The 17,139-nt window shown below is 52.2% G+C and overlaps 1 protein-coding gene across 1 annotated transcript; it reads left to right on the forward strand.

Moving 5' to 3' along the window:
* Positions 1 to 1,412: 1,412 nt before the first annotated feature.
* LOC309685021 (olfactory receptor 14I1-like) lies at positions 1,413 to 2,348 on the forward strand (the record flags this gene model as incomplete). The annotated part of the gene is made up of 1 exon (XM_082500841.1): positions 1,413 to 2,348. The coding sequence occupies one exon, from the start codon at positions 1,413 to 1,415 to the stop codon at positions 2,346 to 2,348; it is 936 nt and encodes a 311-aa protein (XP_082356967.1).
* Positions 2,349 to 17,139: the final 14,791 nt, after the last annotated feature.

The raw sequence follows: 17,139 nt of genomic DNA on the forward strand, positions 1-17,139 counted from the left end.
GGGGCTGCCATGGGGTCTGCGAGCACTGGCAGGGAAGAGACGTGGGGGCAGGGAAAAGGCTGCTGGCAGGGAGAGCTCCAGGCAGTGGAGATGGGCAGGGAAGGAGGGAGCTGCTCCTGGAAGCCCTGCTGCAGGGGAGATAGGGGCACCTCCAGCCACCCCTGCAGTGCAGATGCTTTCCCTGAGCCACCCAGCACAGCCCTCAGCCCTCACGGCCATGGGCTCTGGGGTGGGAGTCAGCTCTGTGCTCGGCAGAGCAGCAGGAGAGGCGAAGGGCATCCCTCCTGCCATGTGCCCCATTGCTGCTGCCCAGCGGTGGGGCTGAGGGCACCTGCCCTGCATGATCAGTGTCTGGGCGGTGGCGTGCCCAGCAGGGTGAGGGTAACGCTGCCCTGAGTGCCCGGCTGCCTCTCCCGGTGCCTCTCCCAGCCAGACCCTCACGGCATTTCTCCTGGTTTCTCCACATGTCTCCTTTAAAGTTACCTTTTTATTGCTGTCAGCCTCCCTGGGGATGGGAATTTCAGCTGCAGAGTCCCACACTGATCTTGTTCATCCACTCCTGCCGGTGTGTCCATGGGAACCAGTGTCAAAGTTTTCTTCTGACTTGTGGGGCTGTGGGCAATGCAGGTTGTGCGGGTGGGGAAGGAGTCCATTTTCTATCACTGAGATCCCATAAATTGGGTATGTCCTTTGGGTGTCCGGAAGCTGTGAGCTGCCCTCCAGGATGCCAACCTGTCCCATAGCACCTTTGTGTTATCGGAAAGCCCCACAGAGAAACAGAGACCCTGTGACTGAGGAAATGCTGTTGGGTGGGTGAAATGAGCTGTGGGTGTCCTTGGCTAGAGGTGGGCTGCTGAGACCTTGAGAAAGGGTGAGACATTTCATGGTCTGAGATGGATCCTTCTGCTCTCATCACTGTCTGATGGCATAATAGAAGAGGGGAATCCCCCTCCATCTCATGACAGTGCAAGATGGAGGGAAAAACCATCTCCCTTGACTCTGCTCTCTGCCCCAGGCAATCCTCATGTCTCACAGCACTCACTCTGTTCCCCTGGAGGGCAGCAGAAGTGCTGAGATGTTGAAAAGCCCATCTGCATTAGGTGTGGGTTCCTCAGCCAAAGCAGAACACCAGGACTGGCTCCTGCCACCACCCTCCCTATGAACTCCCTGCTGCTCAGCAGGGCTGACCCCTCGGCAGCCACTGGGCAGCGCCCTGCTCCTCACGGCAGAGGCAGCCAACGCCAATCAGAGCTCCAGCCACGGACGTGAGGAAGGTCTCCTGGAAAATGAAAAGGGAGTGTATGCAACAGAGACAGAGCCAACGGGAAATGGCTTTCATTTTTCTTACAGAAGTCTCCATTGACTTACTCTGTTTCCCTCCTTGAACAGGTTGCCCTGCCCAGAGGCAGCAAATGTCCAACAGCAGCTCCATCACCCATTTCCTCCTCATGGAGTTTGCAGACACACGGGAGCTGCAGCTCTTGACCTTCGGGCTCTTCCTGGGCATCTACCTGGCTGCCCTCCTGGGAAACGGCCTCATCATCACCGCCATCGCCTGCAACCACCGCCTCCACACCCCCATGTACTTCTTCCTCCTCAACCTCTCCCTCCTCGACTTGGGATCCATCTCCACCACTCTCCCCAAAGCCATGGCCAATTCACTCTGGGACATCAGGGCCATCTCTTACTTAGGATGTGCCGCTCAACTCTTTCTTTTTGACTTTTTCATTTCAGCAGAGTTTTCTCTTCTCACCATCATGGCCTATGACCGCTACGTTGCCATCTGCCATCCCCTGCACTACGGGACCCTCCTGGGCAGCACAGCTTGTGTCCGCATGGCAGCAGCTGCCTGGGGCAGTGGGTTTCTCAATTCTCTCCTGCACACGGCCAATACATTTTCACTGCCCCTGTGCCAGGGCAATGCCCTCGACCAGTTCTTCTGTGAAATCCCCCACATTCTCAAGCTCTCCTGCTCACACTCCTACCTCAGGGAAGTTGGGCTTATTGTAGTTAGTGTCTGTTTAGTATTTGGGTGTTTTGTTTTCATTGTGCTGTCCTATGTGCAGATCTTGAGAGCTGTGCTGAGGATCCCCTCACAGCAGGGACGGCACAAAGCCTTTTCCACATGCCTCCCTCACCTGGCCGTGGTCTCCCTGTTTGTCAGCACTGCCGTGTTTGCACACCTGAAGCCCCCCTCCATCTCCTCCCCACCTCTGGACCTGGTGGTGGCAGTGTTGTACTCGGTGGTGCCTCCAGCAGTGAACCCCCTCATCTACAGCATGAGGAACCAGGAGCTCAAGGATGCCCTATGGAAATTGGCCCAATGGACACTGTTTCACCGACAATAACCTGCCGCCCCTTCTCCGCACGTTGCCCAGAGTTTATTTTAGGCCACGAGCCTGCTGTTTTATCTTGTGATAATCCCGCTTATTTATATTTTTCTGGGTTTATACTACTTGTCTTGAATCTTGATCCTACTGTGTCTGACCCTTGCAGAACACCGTGCCACATGTGGCCTGACAAATAACAGCTCTTAAATAAAAAGTAATGTCCCAGGTAGAATAGGGAGAAAAGGAAGAAAAAGGAAAAAAAGACATGGGCTGAGATAAATATTGTTTAATAGAATAATAACAGAAAAGATGATGATGATGATGATGATGATGATGATGATGAGAAAGTGATGCAACACAAATTGCTGTCACCACCCAATGATCAATTGCCCCGCCTGTCCAGAGAAGCGATGATGGATCCCTGACCCTAGGCTGACTCCCATTTATATACTGAGCATGACATCTATGGGATGGAATATACCTTTGGCCAGCTTGTCTTGTCTGTGCCCCCCCACCTTCTACAGGAAGTTGAAAAAGTCCGTGACTTAGTATAAGCATCATTCAGCAACAACTAAAACAGAGGCGGTGACTCCTTGTTAAAACAACCGGCTCGTAACACATGAATTAATAAACCCCACGGCCTCCCAGCATGGCTACAGCGCGTGCCCAAATTGGTGCCCTGGGAAGGAGGCACAGGGGATAACGGGGTCTGGGTTTCACGCAGCAAAGATGCTTTTCCCCCAGCGCTGCTTTTCTTTTTTCAGGGCTTTTTTTTCCACCCGCTGGAGCAATGCCGGGAAGGTCGTCTATAAAATCCCCGGCACTTCACCTGAAATGATGCGGCTCATTACCAAGTACGCCTACACCGGCACAGTACCGGTCACGGCCGACAACGTTGAACGTTTGCTGATAGCGGCCGACCAGTTCAACGTCATGGGCATCGTCAGACTGTGCTGCGAGTTCTTAAAGTCCCAGCTGTGCTTGGAGAACTGCGTCGGCCTCTGGAGATTCACCAAGTATTACTACTGTCCTGACCTGCGGGAAGCAGCCCACGCGTTCATCCCCCATCACTTGGAAAGGGTGACCAGGGTATCGAGACAGTTTCTGGAGATCTCTGTCAACGAGCTCCAGCGCGTCCTGCAGAAGGAGGATCTCAGTGGGAAAGAAGGGGCCATGTTCAAGGCCATTCTGCAATGGATGGCTCACGACCCGCAGAACAGGAGGCAGCAGGTTGCAGTCTTGCTGGGCGAGGAAGAGTGGAAGGGGGGACACAGGGGATGTATTTTAAAAAAAAGAAAGTCTAGCTTTGTCTTAGTTAAAAATAAAATAAACTCAACATTGTTGACAGTTAAGACTTTGCTTGAAACTTTTGAAATTCTGCCTTCGCAGGGGTATGAAGGTCACAAGTTCGGGCATTGGAATAGACTGCCCAGGGAGGTGGTTGAGTCACCATCCCTGGGTGTGTTTAAGGGATGTTTAGATATGGTGTTGGGGAATATGGTGTAGGGGAGAACTTTGTAGAGTAGGGTAGATGGTTGGACTCGATGATCCCAAGGGTCTCTTCCAACCTAGACAATTCTATGATTTTATCATTCTATGATTCTATGAATTTGTAGTTCATATTCACTGTACAAACACGTCACTCACCCAAATCCCATTGTTTGTTAGCACGTGCATGGTTTCAGAAGGCACACACACTGACACTGACACTATGGAAATGATGAGGTATGTGTTGTCTATGAGTACCCAGGCCACAGTTGTGTGAGGCATTGCACAAGCATCCAAAATCAATGCACTGCTGCAGCAAAGGCCAAGAGGTTCCTGGGCTGTGTTAGGAAAAGCATTGTCTTCAGCTGGAGGGATGTGACCTATCTCTTCTCCTCAGCACTGGTGAGGTCACATCTGCAGTACTGTGTCCAGTGCTCGGCTCCCCAGTGCAAGGAAGCTCTTGACCTCCTAAAGGACTTCCAGCAAAGGGCCCCAAAGCTGATTTAAGGGGCTGCAGCATCTTTCCTAGGAAGGAAGGCTGAGAAATCAGCAGTGTTCCCAGAAACGTCTGCAAGCTTCAGCATATCAACCAGCAGAGCTAGACCTCGTCATTCAAGGCAGGATTCCATGCGCTAGGGCTGTGTCAGCAGCAGCTGTGGTGATTGAGAGAGCAAGAAATGGTCTCCTGGGGCACATCCTGATGCTAACGGTTCATTCCTGACTCCTTCGTCCTCCTCCGCAGAGTTCAAGCAGCAACTGTGTGTGTGCCGCGGTTGGGAAGTGCATTGGTTCATGGCAATAAACAGAGGTGGTCATTGGCCTCTTTGGCTGAACTCTCTGTCCGAGCCCCAAGGTGCTCTCAGAGTCCCCAAGATGTCCCCTGCCTTGGCTGGCCCTGCAGCGTGGGCAGTCGGGTGCCCCAGGGCAAAGCCCGCTGCATCTGCCCCGGCTGGCTGCGGAGAGGAAGGGACAGCGGGGGTGACAGCCCAGGGGGTGACAGCCCAGGGGGTGACAGGAGGGCCAGCAGGCGGTGAGAGGCATAGGGGGTGGCAGGATGGGCCCTGCGCTGTGGGGAGAGCCAGCACTGGCCCAGGGGCTGCCGGGAGGTGACGCCGGGTGATGAAGGCCCCAGGGGGGACAGGAGGGACCCCAGAGACTTGGGGGGACAGGAGACCCATTTGAGACAGGTCACAGGACAGCAGGGACAGCAGCGGCCTGGGGCGGCGACAGGCCTTTTGTCACAATGCATGTGAGGCGTGGGGGGGCGGGGGTGGCGTGCCGTGTCCCCGTGGCCATAGTGACCGGTCAGGCCTGGCAGCACTGCGTGCCAGAGAGGGAGCAGAGGCCGCGCTGGGCTCAGCCAGGTAAAACGATGAGGAAATGTGGGAGGATATCTTATAAGAACAAACTTGCCAGATGTCTTTGAAAGCTGCTGGAGAGCGCTGAAAGGGACAGAAACAGAACGGAAGGGCAATTTGAGGAAAAAGTGGTTTGGGCGACTTAATGTTGTCTTCAACTTGTTTTACTCCACTGCATTGGAGAACTGGTTTTGCGGCGGTTGCAGAAACTGCTCACCAGCAACCTTTTGGATCAAGAGTGTATCTGTGAGGTATAATCTACGCAGGCCCTTGAAAGCCATCTTGCACAGGAGTTGTCTCCCTATCTAAATGACAATTTGGAATCTCTTTTTAATGTGACTTCTTTTCTACACCAAAGAAATTGTCATTCAGGTGCTACTGAGCACCATTTCATCATTCATTTCTAACTGTAATTTTTTCCCTGGTACTACGAGTTAACCATATCAGGGCAGTACTGAAGTTTTACGGTAGAACATTTATGGTGACTATATGTAAGCAATGTTCTTAGAGAAGTCTTAAATTCTTTTAAATCTAGTCAAAGGTGCCTGATTCTCAGAGATCATAATGGTTTCATATTACCCAGTATGATATTTCAGTTTGGTAATCGCCGTCTTGATAAATTTGAATGTGATTAAAGACTTGGGGATGGGACTTCTCAGAAACAGAAAGACCTGTAACGTGTTTTCATTCCTTAAACATTAAATTCCCCCCATCCCCGCCCCTCCTGCCAGTCGTTCTGTGACACTCTTACAACAATCTTTTCTTTAAAATGGGTACTCGTGGGTGTTTTCCTCTTCCTTTTTCATGTATTAAAATTTAAAGAGAATAATATGTACGCTGCAGTAACTGTAACTTTGGGCTCTGCTGGGTGGAAGAGGAGACCAGGGCGTTCCTTCAGAGTGGGTGTCTGCACTGCAGGGGATGGCAGGGAGGGTGCCCAAGTGCCCTCTCCCAAGGTCTTTGTGGGAGCAGGTCCCTCCGACTCCCTGCCCACGTCTGGGCTGCCTGGAGCTGTCCCTGCCGGGAGCTGTTTCTCTGTCCCAACATCTCCTCCCTGCCAGTGCTCGCTGACCTCATCTCTCCCGCTGTGTGCTCAGCTCTGCCCTGCAGATCCCTCCTGGCAGCAGGGCACTGCCCAGGGACATCTCTGCGTGCCAAGGGCTAAGAAGAGGCTCAGACAAATGCTAACGAGAACTGGGGTCTCCGTGCCTGCTCCAGAGTGGAGGAAAAAAATCCCCATCTCCCACTGTCAGATGTCACAGGGATGTCACAGTCAGGGATGAGAAGGTAGAGTTGAGGCTCCTGAAAAAAGGGAACAAGGCCAAGAGCAGGACTTCAGGAGAGCAGGCTTTGGCCTTCTGAGGGACCTGATCAGAAGAATCCCATGGGATAGTGCCATGCGGAGAAGAGGGGGGCAGAGAGCTCTTTGCTAGTCAAGGATGGACTCTTGCAGCTCCAGAACAGTCCACCCCATCATACAGGAAGTCTGTCAAAGCTGGCAGGAGCCTGGCATGGGTGAGAAAGGAGGTCCTGACTAAAATGAAGCATGAAGGGGCAGCCCAGAGAAGGTGGACGCTGACTGGCTCCTGACCTCAATGGTTCTGTGACTCTGTGCTGGAGAGAGCCATTTGCGTGAGCGTGTGCTTGTCTGTGCCTGGGGGGATCAGGGGGACGAGGGGATCCTGGGGCCAGGTTCTGGATACATGGAAGGTGTCAGACCAGCTCTTGGAAGGATCCGTTTTTGCTGTGTGTCTATATGGGTAGATATCTTACACTAACATAATACAGCACACAAAGAGCCCACCCTTGTTTCCCTTTCTCCACTGACTGTGGTTTTGATTGACCTAGAAACCTCTTCGTGCACCACGGGTCTTCCCATGGTGATAATGCATTTGTGGGGCAGGGAGGCTGGGTGAGTAGAGGGACGAGGCTGGCTCTGACAGGGGCCATGAAGCAGCTGCCCGGAGGTGACAGCAAGGACTTTACAAGGAAGAAACTTATCTCTGTTGACGTCATTGTTTTTAGGAAGGCAAAGCTCCCCTTGAGCCAGTGGTTGCAAGGAAGGTCAAGAGCAGAAAGAAGGCTTAGGGGGACCTCCTTGCAGCCTGTCAGAACCTAGGAGGAGGTCAAAAAAAATGCTGAGATAGGATCTCCACCATAGTGCATATTAAGAGGATGAAAGATGAGTGTTGGGTGTAAGAGGGGATGTTCAACCTGGAGATAAGGAGAAGATGTCAGTGCCCCAGTGTCAGGGCTCGTCCTGAGCCAGGTGGCCATGAGCCCTGCCTGCCCTTCTGTCTGCTATGGTTGGTCAGGTTGCTGTAACAGAGGTGCCCCCAGGATCAGAACCCAGGTGGGCCTCTTCCACCTGCCTCACCCCCTCCCCTCCCCAAGGACGGAATTCCTCTTGGGTGGGGTCTCTGATGCGCTGGATGACCTCAGCCTGCATGCTGGCTGGCATGTCTCCTGAGGGCCAACCAGGCTGCTGCTGTGGAAGTGCCCTCAGAATCATCACCATGCCAGCCATCTCCCCCTGGCCTGCCACTCCCCTTTCCCTCTGCCCCTATCTTGGCTCTGCTGGGAAGAGCGGTTTTGTGATAAACCTCTTGTCCCCAAACTGCTGGGGCCAGCTGCCAGCCAGTCATGCTCCTACAACAGTAGTGGCCCCACAATCAAGATCAGAACTTGTCTCACCTTTGCCTATCTCTCCCCATCCACTCCCTTGACTCCTCATTTCTGCTGGACCCCACCTTCAACATCCAAACCCCGTTACTGGCTTTTCCCTCTCCTCTGCCCCACTGGTTGCCAGAGACAGGGCAGCACATCTTATGTTTAGGCTTTGCAGAGCTCATGCATAATTATTGTGATAAAGTCAGTGCTGAGATCAGACTCTATGGTGTGGAACAGTTAAAGCAGCAGATTGGCAGTGGTGGCCATTACGTTGGTTTTGCAAGGGGGGGCTTCTGTCTGTGTTAGACAAGGAAAATTTGTTTTCCCTTACGATGCAGGTTCACCTGATGGGTCTTTTCACATTAATCCCTTTCATTGCCCAGCTTGGAAGATGACATTTTCCCACCTTGGGTCAAGACGATGGGCTCTCTCATAGCCACTCAAAGTGACTCTACTCTGGAGTTATTCAGCCTGAGTTTGCCATACATGAAGAGGGTCCGTGCATGATCATGTGTCCGCTAATAATAGGGCCAAGTTTCTCCTATTCCCAATGGCCACTTCAGATGTGGGTTATCCCCAAGAATCTGCTGGCAAGCACTCCAGAACCCCTGGTGCCAGCCCACAGGAACCTGGGCCTTCCGAGTAGACCCTATGGATCTTGTCCTAGACATACTCTTGAATTCCCAGACTGAGGGGAGTGCACTGCATTGGTTGTGACTTCTGTTCATGGCTATATATTACTCTGCTGGAAGCTGAGCTGCTGTTCCAGCTTTCTGTAGCTCAGTTTCTAAAACCTTTAGTTCTCTTTCTAAATCTTGTGCTTGTCCAACTTCCAAGTCCAGCTGTTTAATTTGTAACCAGGGTCTATATCTGTTTACCCTGAGATCTTCCTCTCAAATTTTGATTAAGATGATTGTCTTTATTTTGGGAAATTCCTCCTCCTTCAATTTACAGATGGGGTTTTTTTTGCACTTTCTTTACCTCATCATCCATTTCTCTCAGGAGATCCTGTGAATCATACATGGCACACCACAGGGTTCCAATGGCACCGGCTTCCTTTTTCACTTTGCAATGACTAACGTAAACTTGACAGGCTGGAGAAGTAGGATCTGCTACTTTAAGACAGTGGGATCTCCTAGGGCATTGCCCTGGTTCAATCACCTGCTTATTGAGTTTGTAACATCCTTTTCCTCCTTAACGTATATTTTAGCTCAAGCTGCATGGTCTGTTTTATGCTGTGCACTTCCCATACAGCCTTTACACAGGCAAACACTAACAGGAATTTTGCTACTCCAAGCGACTCAGCAGAAAAGAGTTTTAAATGTGTTTTCCGTAAGCTCCAATTCCAGATTGACTTTCCTTCAGAGGTCCATTGGTTTTGAGCACCCAGAAAGCCACACCAAAGGTGCATTGTGGGTCATTTCAGTCACCACCATCACCCACAAACCTTCCACTTTGACTGCAGGGCTTGCCTCTCCATTTACAGACCACGCAATGAAGTTGGGATGAGGCTGTTCATTAGGAGAGCTTCCCAGACAAGATGCTGCTTGAGCCCAGCCAAGGGTGTGTCAGGGACAATTCCTCGGGGCAGCCAACCAAATCTTAAATGAACATGAAGTTATTTGTGGCTGGAATTCTGTGTGCAGGAGCAAGGACTGCCTTCAGTCCAACAGTGCAGTTCCTTCACCCTTGTTGTGGTTTGGGCCGGCCTGGCCACTGCGACAAACGACAGATGCTCTCCCTCACCTCTCTTTCCAAGGAGAGGAGGGACAGACAGAAAGGACTTGTCAGTTTAGATAAGTTAGTCAGTTTTGGGTTACCTGTCCTCTCTGATCCTATCCAAAGGTGCATCCCCTCTACACTTTACCGCTTCCGACCCTCCAATGGGGCATATAACAAAGTGAGCTGCCCTTGGTTGTTATAGCAAAAAGTCTAAGCAAGAGCCTCTCTGCATACCATGCCTTGGCATAAATTATAAATAATCAGGTTTTGTCACTCTGAGAGCCAACATCTTATGGACAATATGTATTAAATTTTAGAGAGTTCAGTTAGTTCGAGGAGGCTTGGCTGCAAAGTCAAATTACTGAACAGAAAATGAGTTCTGTTTCGCCTCAAACCAGCACAGGTGGGCTGTTCTTTTGGGAGGGTATTAGGAGAATAAAAGAGAAGCACTCGGGATTTCAGGGAATGGAAAGAGAAGCAAAGGATGCTGTTGGCCTTCTTTGCCCCTGGCTCCTGTTTTGCCTAATGAAGCTGAAGGACCACCAGAGCCTTTCCCGCAAAGCTGCCACCCAGCCACACCGCCCCTGCCCTCTGTCATTGCACGGGGTTAGTGCACCTCAAGGGCAGGACTTCAGAGTTCTCTTTATCGGACATCATGATATTACTTTTGGCCCATCCCTCTGGCCTGTCTATGTCCCTCTGTGTTCCCTCCCTCAACCTCCATGGCCTTTCAATGATTACGGAGTGTCATTGGACACGCTGGCACATTGGCTTACCCTGTCATCTCCCTCAGCTGCCACCCCTCCTGTCCCATAGACTGGTAAGGATTGTTTTAGTTAAGGTGACTTGGGAACAATCCACTGCTGGTGGCGTTCCTCCAGATTCCTGCCCCGAGTCTCAGAGCTCTGGGAGACCTTGCTGGGGCAGACTGAGGCAAAGAGGATGTAGAGAATCTCCGATATAGCTCCACCTGCTCTATGAAACTCAGCAGTGGCCACACAGTGGCTTTGTTTCTCCTTGAACACTTCCTGAAGGAGTAAGCACTCATTCTGGTGCCCTTGAATTGCCTTTCAGGGTTAGATTGAATTGCGATGTGGACTATAGCAGAGCTTGGAGGAGGCTGTCCTTGAAGACCAGCTGGACTGAGCTCTGCCACCATGTCACAGCTCTGTCTGCCACAGGAACGGCTCCAGCTCGTCCTGTCTGTGCCCCTGGCTGAGATCATTGCTGCACGTTTGGGCTGAAGCCCCCCAGCTGTGGCACAAGGCAAGCGGTGACTTGCCATAAGGAATCCTGTTACCAAGAGTCCAAGACCCCGTGTGTGATACTGATGGGACAAGAGGAGGGTGTACTCATGGCCAGCTCTTCTTCTGCTGGGAGAAATAACACTGCTGGAAGTAAGTGTCTCTGCACAGCTGAGGCAGGGAACATCAGAGATTGCATCATTTTTTTTCACAGGCGGTTCCCCTGGAGCCCCAGGGACACCTCCAGGGAGCCCAGAGGGGACAGAGAGAGTGCCAGAGTGGGCTGGACCTCTGCTGCTGAGCTTGGCCAAGCTGCTGGGCCGGAGGGAGCTCCTGGCAAGCAGGCAGCGCTGCAGAGAGACAGCTCTGCCCAGGAGCAGGGCTGGGGGCACTGCCTGCAGGCAGAGAGGGGAGACCTTCGAGGCAGAGTGAGCTTAAAGGCAGTTGGGAGTGGGGGGTGGTGAGAGCTCACTGGGGCAGAAATCTTCACCAGCCTCTGTGTGGTAAGTCGCAGGGTGCCTGGAAATGCAGCTCCAGTTCCTGGAGGGATCTCCTCAAGCTGGTCCATCTGAGAGCTGCTGGGCTCTGTCAGGAGGACTCTCTCAGTTTCTGTGCTGTAGAGGAGGAGGATGTGCTCCAGAGCAGGGCTTCCCTGCTGCCCGGTGAGAGGGACAGGGCCCGAGGGCTGCCTTCTGCTGGGGATGGTGGTGGAGGTGTGCGTAGGGGTGTGCAGGCAGCGGTGGGCAGGGCTGTCCTTGCCAGCAGGGTCCCTGCACCCCGGGGCTGTGTGCCGGGGCAGGGACTTTGCCAGGGTCAGCTCTGCGCCTGCCCGGGGAGCTCCCACGGAGCTTCTGTGGGGAGAAGCAGTGGGTGGAAGGAGTGACTGCCAGCAAGGCAGATGCCTTCTGTTGCTGAGATGGACCTGTGTGGGTCAGGGCTGCTCCCGGATCCCCATCACTCCCAGGACATTTGCACAGAGTCCTTTTGAAGAAGGACATCGAGGCACCTTACCCCTGAAAGGGAACAAGTCTGTGCTGTGGGATTTCTCCTCTCAGCTGCTGGGTGGGCAGTGGGAGGTGGGAATGGATTTCTCCTTTGTGGAGAAGGCACAGAGACCCCCGTTCTCGATAGCACTTCCCTGAACCCCTCCTGAGCCCCCACACACCCAGAGATGCCCCCGGGCAGCGCTGTGCTGCCAGGAGGGGTCTGCAGGGCAGAGCTGAGCACACAGCGGGTGGGATGGGCTCTGGGGCACTGGCAGGGAGGAGACCCGGGGGCAGAGAAGCAGCTCCAGGCAGGGGCAGCTCCTGGCAGCCCAGACACAGGCAGGGACAGAGAGGGAGCTGCTGCCAGACATGCCCAGTCAGGGGGGATCCTGGCACCTCCCGCCATACCCTGACCTTCAGACAACTTCTCCGTAGCAAGCCTCTGCTCTCCTCTCCCGCCCGCCCCACAGCCACAGGGTCCAGAGCCCGAGATGCCTTCTCGGCAGCTGCACCTCCAGTCCAGGAGAAGTGTTTGTGTCCTACAAGTGATGCACAACATAAAAACAAGTGCCCTGCAGTGTCTCTGTCTGGAGACACTGTCACTGAGGAGAAGGCTTCACTGCACGCCTGTCTGACTCCCTCTCCTCGCTTCCTTTTTTCAGAGCACAGGCGCATTTCTCCTCGTTTCCCCACCCCTCTGTTGAACTCTGCATCTAAGGAGTTTGGGAGGGGGGTGCAGGTCAGCTTCTCTTCTGTCTCTGACTCTGGGAATCCTGCCCCAGAGGTGCCCTCATGGAAAGTAGGTGACGAAGTAGTATTTTACCTGAAGGGAATGTGTCATTGAGTTTGTGGGGTTGGGAATGAGCTGGGTCATTCCTCATTCAGCTGTGGGAGGGGGATTTCTGTGAGGAATGGCATTGGGATTTCCTCAGAGAAGTCTCTCCCAGTTTGTCACTGCCTTTTCCTCCTTGGACAGGTCCCCCTGCCCAGACACAGCAAATGTCCAATGGCAGTTCCATCACACAGTTCCTCCTCCTGACATTCGCGGACACTCGGGAGCTGCAGCTCTTGACCTTCGGGCTCTTCCTGGGCATCTACCTGGCTGCCCTCCTGGGAAACGGCCTCATCATCACCGCCATCACCTGCGACCACCTCCTCCACACTCCCATGTACTTCTTCCTCCTCAACCTCTCCCTCATAGACCTGGGCTCCATCTCCACCACTCTCCCCAAAGCCATGGCAAACTCCCTCTGGAACACCAGGGCCATCTCCTATGCAGGATGTGCTGCACAGGTCTTTTTCTTTCTCATTTTTATTTCAGCTGAATATTTTCTCCTAACCATCATGGCCTATGACCGCTACGTTGCCATCTGCCAACCCCTGCACTACGGGACCCTCCTGGGCAGCAGAGCTTGTGTCCGCATGGCAGCAGCTGTCTGGGGCAGTGTTTTTCCTTATGCTGTGCTGCACACGGCCAATACATTTTCACTCCCCTTCTGCCAGGGCAATGCCCTGCACCAGTTCTTCTGTGAAATCCCCCACATCCTCAAGCTCTCCTGCTCACACTCCTACCTCAGGGAAGTTGGGCTGATTGTGGTTAGTGCCTGTTTAGCATTTGTGTGTTTTGTTTTCATTCTGCTGTCCTATGTGCAGATCCTGAGGGCGGTGCTGAGCATGCCCTCAAAGCACGGACGGCACAAAGCCTTTTCCACGTGCCTCCCTCACCTGGCCGTGGTCTCCCTCTTTCTCAGCACTGGAGTGTTTGCCCACCTGAAGCCCCCCTCCATCTCCTCCCCATCTCTGGACCTGGTGGTGTCATTTCTGTACTCGGTGGTGCCTCCAGCAGTGAACCCCCTCATCTACAGCATGCGGAACCAGGAGCTGAAGGATGCCCTGTGGAAACAGGCCCAATGGACGCTGTTTCACCGACAATAACCTACCGCCTCTTCTCCGCACATTACCCAGAGTTTATCTTAGACCACGAGCCTGAATTTTTCTCTTGTGATAATCCTGCTTATTGATATTTTTCTGGGTTTATACTACTTTTTCTGAGGCTTGATCCTACTGGGTCTGACCCTTGCACAACACTGAGTCAGATGTAGCTGGTCAGATAACAGCTCTTAAATGAAATGGGATGTCCCAGGTAGAATAGGGAGAAAATGGAGAAATGGGAAAAAAAAAAGACATGGGCTGAGATAAATATTGTTTAAAAGAACAGTAACAGAAAAGATACTATTACTGCTACTACTACTACTACTACTAATAAACAAAATAAAGTGATGCAAAGCAAATTGTTGTCACTTCCCAATGATTAACTCCCCAGCCTGTCCGGAGACGTGATCACCGATCCCTGCCCCCCTGCTAAGTCCCATTTATATACTGAGCATGACGTCTATGGGATGGAATATTCCTTTGGCCAGCTTGTCTTGTCTGTGGCCCCCCACCTTCAACGGGAAGTTGAAAAAGTCCGTGACAATATAAGCATCACTCAGCAACAGCTAAAACAATATGTGTTAGCAATGTTATTCTCATAGTCAATCCAAAACACAGCAGCTACCAGGAAGGATATTAACTCTATCCCAGGCAAAACCAGGACAGCGTCCGCCCCTTATTCTATACCATCTACCTCATGCCCAGGTCTTACACTTTTCCATAAATCACCACCATTTTCCTGTCTTTGATATATGTATATATGCACACAGATATCATTCCCTTAGTCCATGGGCCATCCCACTGAAATGTCCCCTGAGTTCATTTAGTCCATGACTTTGGGCTCCATCTGTTGTAACTGTCTTTCCCGGCAGGAGACGTGGTGTGTGGTGTTGAATTGTTGTGTGCTGCATCTGGAGCTCGCAGCTGGTGTAGACGGCAGGGCCCATGCCCATCATCTGTGGGTCACTCTCACTGTAATATCATGGCTAGAGCATACGACAACTGTAGTAGTGATGGCATATAGTGGTAATTTAGCAATAAATATATAATTTGATTCATTGGCCATTCTCACCAAAATCAAATCCCCTTGAGGAACACGTTGGTCATCCCCATCCTCCCGCATCAGCCACCAAGTGCACCAAGGGCCCTAAACAAAAGAAATCCCACGGATAGGATTGCCTTTGCCTGTGTCAGGAATAACCCGGATTTTCTTCCCGAACATATTCTTCATGTGCCCTGTGGGGACTTTATCTCCTTCCACAGTATGGAAAAGTTCTCACTGGGCAGGGACAGCTCCATAGCAGATCCTCAAATGTTACCCAACCAAGTGGCCTTTGCTAAATGGGCATCCCTGCATTTGAAGGTCCCACCACCCATGGCTCTCAGTGTAGTTTATAGCAGTCCGTTGTATCGTTTGATCTTCCCAGAGGCTCGTGCATGGCAGTGGATGTGATACACCCACCCAATGCCATGCTCTTTGGCCCGCTGCATGCTCTGCTCGTGGGATGAGGGTGTGCAGGCCCCGTGGCAGGCAACAGCGCCTGGCTCCGAGCACTGCCTGCTGACAGCTCGCAGGAACAAACCAAGCGTGGCATCATTGCCCTTTGGGCAGTGCCTGCTGCGACAGGGCAATGGGTAATAGTTCTAAGGTAGAAGAGGGTCGATTTAGACTACATAGAAGTCTTTTCCTCTGTTTTACCAGGTAGAGAAGGGAGCAGCCAGAAACGGACACATAATGCATGTCAACTCCTGGCTACGTGGCTGGTGCTATCATGAGGGTTTTTGCTTCTATGACAATAAAATATGAACATGGCCTTTTAGAGAGGGATGGGATCCACCTGTCTAGAAGAGGCAAGGGAGTCTTTGGCAGCAGGCTGGCCAGCTTGGTGAGGAAGGCTTGAAACTGTCACATCCAGCTGGGCAATAACCACGGCCAACCAGAGCAGTGACAAATATTCCTTAGCGGACTCCCAAGGTGATATCCAGAAAGCCAACCACCTCCAGGGCATGTAAGACTGTGATGGATCCTCTCGCTCTCCTCCAGGGAAACCTGCATGCTTGATGACCTCTCTGAAATGCCTGTACACATGCAGCGTGGTTAATGGACAGGAAGAAGTACAGATCTGTGTGCAGTCACAGGGCCATGATCTCATTGCAATTAAAGACATGGTGGGATAGCTCGCAGGACTGGAATGCTGTCACAGATGGCTATGTACTTTTTTGGAAAGACAGGCCAGCAGGGTGAGGTGGTGGAGTTGCTCTCTATGGGACAGAAGAACTGGAACTCATTGAGCTCTGCCTGCAGCTGGATGAAGAATGTGTTGAGAGCTTATCGTTAAGAATTAACGGACAGGCTAATGTGGGAGTCACTGTTGTGGGTATTTACTACTGTGACCCCTGAGCCCTTACACCTACACAAGGGCTCCAAAGGAGAGCGTGGGAGTGGCAAGAGAGCAGCTCTGGCAAGACCGAGGCTGGTGCGCCCTGGCAGTGCTGCTGTGCTGGGACTCGTTCCCCTCCACCTCTGCACGCAGGCACTGCCCTGTGTCTTTACAGAGGTCTCAGAGGAAGGATCTAAGACAAACAAGTCACTGCAGGGTCCTTTCTTTTGTTTGAATACACAGAGAGCACTGCACCTGATTTACACAGCCTGTGGGTCAAATTCTACAGGTACACAATGAATTAGAAGTGGGAAGAACAATAAAATTTTGCTGAGCACAACATTATAACAAGAAAAACAAAGAAACACACACACAGCAAAAACCTGAGAAGACATTCTGGGCCTGCTATGAGTTACACTCTGAATGCTGTGCAGAAGAAAACAGGCACTCTACTACTTCTGAAAAACATCCAACCATCATTTTTCTCAGAGCATCCTTAAGGTCCTGGTTCCTCATGCTGTAGATGAGGGGTTCACTGCTGGAGGCACCACCATGTACAGCACTGACACCACCAGGTCAAGGGATAGGGAGGTGAGATAGACAGGGGCTTCAGTTGGGTAAACGCTGATGTGCTGACAAACAGAGGCCATGAGGAGGTGAGGGAGGAACATGGGAAAGACTTTGTGCTGCCCCTGCTCCGAGGGGATCCTCAGCACAGCCCTGAAGATCTGCACATAGGACACCACAACGAAAACAAAACCGCCAAATCCAAAAACGATACTAATCACAAGTACTGCATCTTCTCTGTGGTAGGTGTCTGAGCACGGGAGCTTGAGGATGTGGGGGATTTCACAGAAGAACTGGTGCAGGGCATTGCCCTGGCAGAGGGGCAGTGAAAATGTATTGGCCGTGTGCAGGAGGGAATTGAGAAACCCACTGCTCCAGGCAGCTGCTGCCATGCGGACACAAGCTCTGCTGCCCAGGAGGGTCCCGTAGTGCAGGGGACGGCAGATGGCAATGTACTGTTT

This window comes from Vanellus vanellus, assembly GCF_965231255.1.
Source record: "Vanellus vanellus genome assembly, contig: HAP1_SCAFFOLD_125, whole genome shotgun sequence".
NCBI lineage: Eukaryota > Metazoa > Chordata > Aves > Charadriiformes > Charadriidae > Vanellus > Vanellus vanellus.